This window comes from Chiloscyllium plagiosum, chromosome 10 (genome assembly GCF_004010195.1).
Source record: "Chiloscyllium plagiosum isolate BGI_BamShark_2017 chromosome 10, ASM401019v2, whole genome shotgun sequence".
Taxonomy (NCBI): Eukaryota; Metazoa; Chordata; class Chondrichthyes; order Orectolobiformes; family Hemiscylliidae; genus Chiloscyllium; species Chiloscyllium plagiosum.
In genome coordinates this window covers 6,456,448-6,459,102 of record NC_057719.1, presented here as the reverse complement: position 1 = coordinate 6,459,102, position 2,655 = coordinate 6,456,448, and the positions used below count along the sequence as shown (strand labels likewise).

The 2,655-nt window shown below is 54.2% G+C and overlaps 1 protein-coding gene across 1 annotated transcript in view; it reads left to right on the top strand.

Annotated features, from left to right (window-relative positions):
* The window catches only part of kcnk13a (potassium channel, subfamily K, member 13a), a 54,685-nt gene extending 52,305 nt beyond the window's left edge, over positions 1-2,380 (top strand). Inside the window, exon 2 of the mRNA XM_043698453.1 lies at positions 1,324-2,380. Coding sequence (XP_043554388.1) covers positions 1,324-2,246 — 923 coding nt within the window. The 3' untranslated portion in view covers positions 2,247-2,380. The remainder of the gene's footprint in view (positions 1-1,323) is intronic.
* The last annotated feature ends 275 nt before the right edge of the window (positions 2,381-2,655 follow it).

Here is a 2,655-nt window from a genome sequence, read left to right as displayed (position 1 = left end):
GATTTGAAAGGGACCTAAGGGGCAACTTTTTCACGCAGAGGGTGGTGCGTGTATAGAATGAGCTGCCAGAGGAAGTGGTGGAGGCTGGTATAATTGCAACATTTAAGAGGCATTTGGATGGGTATATGAATAGAAAGGGTTTAGGGGGATATGGGCCGGGTGCTGGCAGGTGGGACTAGATTGGGTTGGGGTATCTGGTTGGCATGGACAGGAAGGGTCTGGATCTATGCTGTACATCTCTCTGACTCTAAAGGTCTATCTGCCTCTGCCTTCAAAATATTTAAATATTCCGCATCCTGAGGAAGGGAATTCCAAAGACTAACAACCGTCAGAGAGAAAAAAAGTTTCCTCACCTCTGTTTTAAATGGGCAACACCTTACCTTTAACCTGTGACCCCTAGTTCTAGATTCTTCCACAAGAGAAAACATCCTTTCAGCATCCTCTCGGTCAAGTCCCCTCAGGATCAATTACATCACCTCTGAGTCTTCCAAACGCCATGGGTTATAGCTCCAGCCCTTCGTTACAAGGTAATATGCTCATTCCAGGTGCCACCTTCCTGGACAGACGTTCAGTTAGGTGCCCCTGCCTGTCTCTCAGGAGGGCACCTGGTCATAACCTAGAGAAGGAGCCTTTCCCCAAGCTGGAAGGGTCAGTGACAGGGGGCATATTGAGGTAAGGGGCAGGAGGCTTTGAGACGATGTGAGGAGAACTACCTTCATCCAGAGGGTGGGGGGACATCTGGAACCCGCTGCCTGTAAGGGTGGGAGAGGCAGAAACCCTCATAACACTGAAGAACCTCAATTGCTCTGTTGTGCCCAGGCAAGGTGGATTAGTCATGGCCATGTGGGATGATGGGGATAGGGTGTGAGTCTGGATGGGATCCTCTTCAGAGAGTCAGTGCAGACTTGGTGAACTGAATGGCCTTTATCTGCACTGTCGAGATTCTATGACAGTGTTCTATGAAGTATTTAGATGTGCTGTGGGAACAAGGCTATGGGCCAAGTGCTGGAGTATAGTTAGGTGCTTGTTTTTCAGCAGCACAGACTCAATGGGCCTCTCTCTGAGAGAGTCTCAGGACAACCTGTGCTGATATTTATCCTTCAACCAACATTGATTGCACTGAATGAGCCGGCGTGGTCTGTGGGTGCTTGCTGTGCATCAGTGACTCTCCCACATTCCAGCAGGAGTCCTTCATCGGCCGGGAGGAGGTTTGGGATGCTCCGGACGCAACACTGATGCAGGCCCTCCTCCGTGTCCGCGCGTGCCCCCCCCTCCCCCTTCGCCCCGGTGCCATTGACTCAGGGTGGTGTGTTTGCGTTCCAGGTTTCGGGATGACCACACCAGCCACGGTCAGCGGGAAGGTATTCCTGATCTTCTACGGCCTGGTGGGCTGTGCTGCCACCATCTTGTTCTTCAACCTGTTCCTGGAGCGGCTGATCACCGTGCTGGCCTACGTCCTGAAGAGCTGCCATGAGAGGAGGCTGAGGCGCAGGGGGGTGCTTCCTCATGAAAACTGCCCCGAGCCGGGCACCGCCGCTGCTGAGGTGGACAGCCTGGCGGGCTGGAAGCCCTCCGTCTACTACGTCATGTTGATCCTGGGTCTGGCCGCCATCGCCATCTCTTGCTGTGCTTCCGCCATGTACACGCCCGTGGAAGGTTGGAGCTACCTGGACTCCATCTACTTCTGCTTTGTGGCTTTCAGCACCATTGGCTTCGGGGACCTGGTGAGCAGCCAGAACATGAGGTACGACTACCAAGGGTTCTACCGTTTCGGCAACTTCCTGTTCATCCTGATGGGGGTGTGTTGTATTTATTCCCTGTTCAACGTCATATCCATTGTCATCAAGCAGTTCCTCAACTGGAGCCTGAGGAGGTTGGAGTGCCAGTGCTGTGTCCGGTGCCAGAGGAGGCTCCTCAGGCCCGGGAGGAACGCCGTGGCTCCCGGGCTGTCCAGGCGGAAGATCTCCATCGAGACAGACGCCTTCAACGAGAGCGAGACGGTGGATGGGGGCAGGCGGCTGTCTGGGGAGCTGATCTCCATGAGGGACCTCCTGGCCTCCAACAAGGTGGCATTGGCCATCATGCAGAAGCAGCTGCTGGAGACGGCAAACGGCCACCCCAGGGCGAGCGGGCAACACCCACAACACCATCACCACCATCACCCCCGGCACAACGGCTTCTCCGAGGGGGTGGGTGCCCTCGCCATTATGAACAACCGCCTGGCAGAAACCAGTGTGGACAGATAGAGGGAGCGACACTTCCCCTGCCAGCCCCTCCCTTCACACTCTGCACCAATCCCGGCACAATATCGACCACAGCCTTAAAGACTGCCTAGCTCTTTTTTTTATTTAAAAAGAAAAATAAATTAAATATTTCTGGATGATTCTGTGTGGTGGTGAACTTTCACCTGTGCCCGGGCTCACATTTGAACTTTGACCTCTGACGCGTTGGGTTGGGAGTGCTTGCTAGCTGTCGCTCAGGAAACCCAGGGTCAGAGGCCTATTGGAGAGCGGAAAGAGAGGCAAAGCTGGTGTGAAACTGGCAGGGCACTGGGTACAGTCGGAGAGACTGGGATCCAAGGACACAGCCTTAGAGGAAAGGGAAGACCTTTTAGAACGGAGATAAAGAGCAACGTCTTTGGCCAGAGAGCAGTGA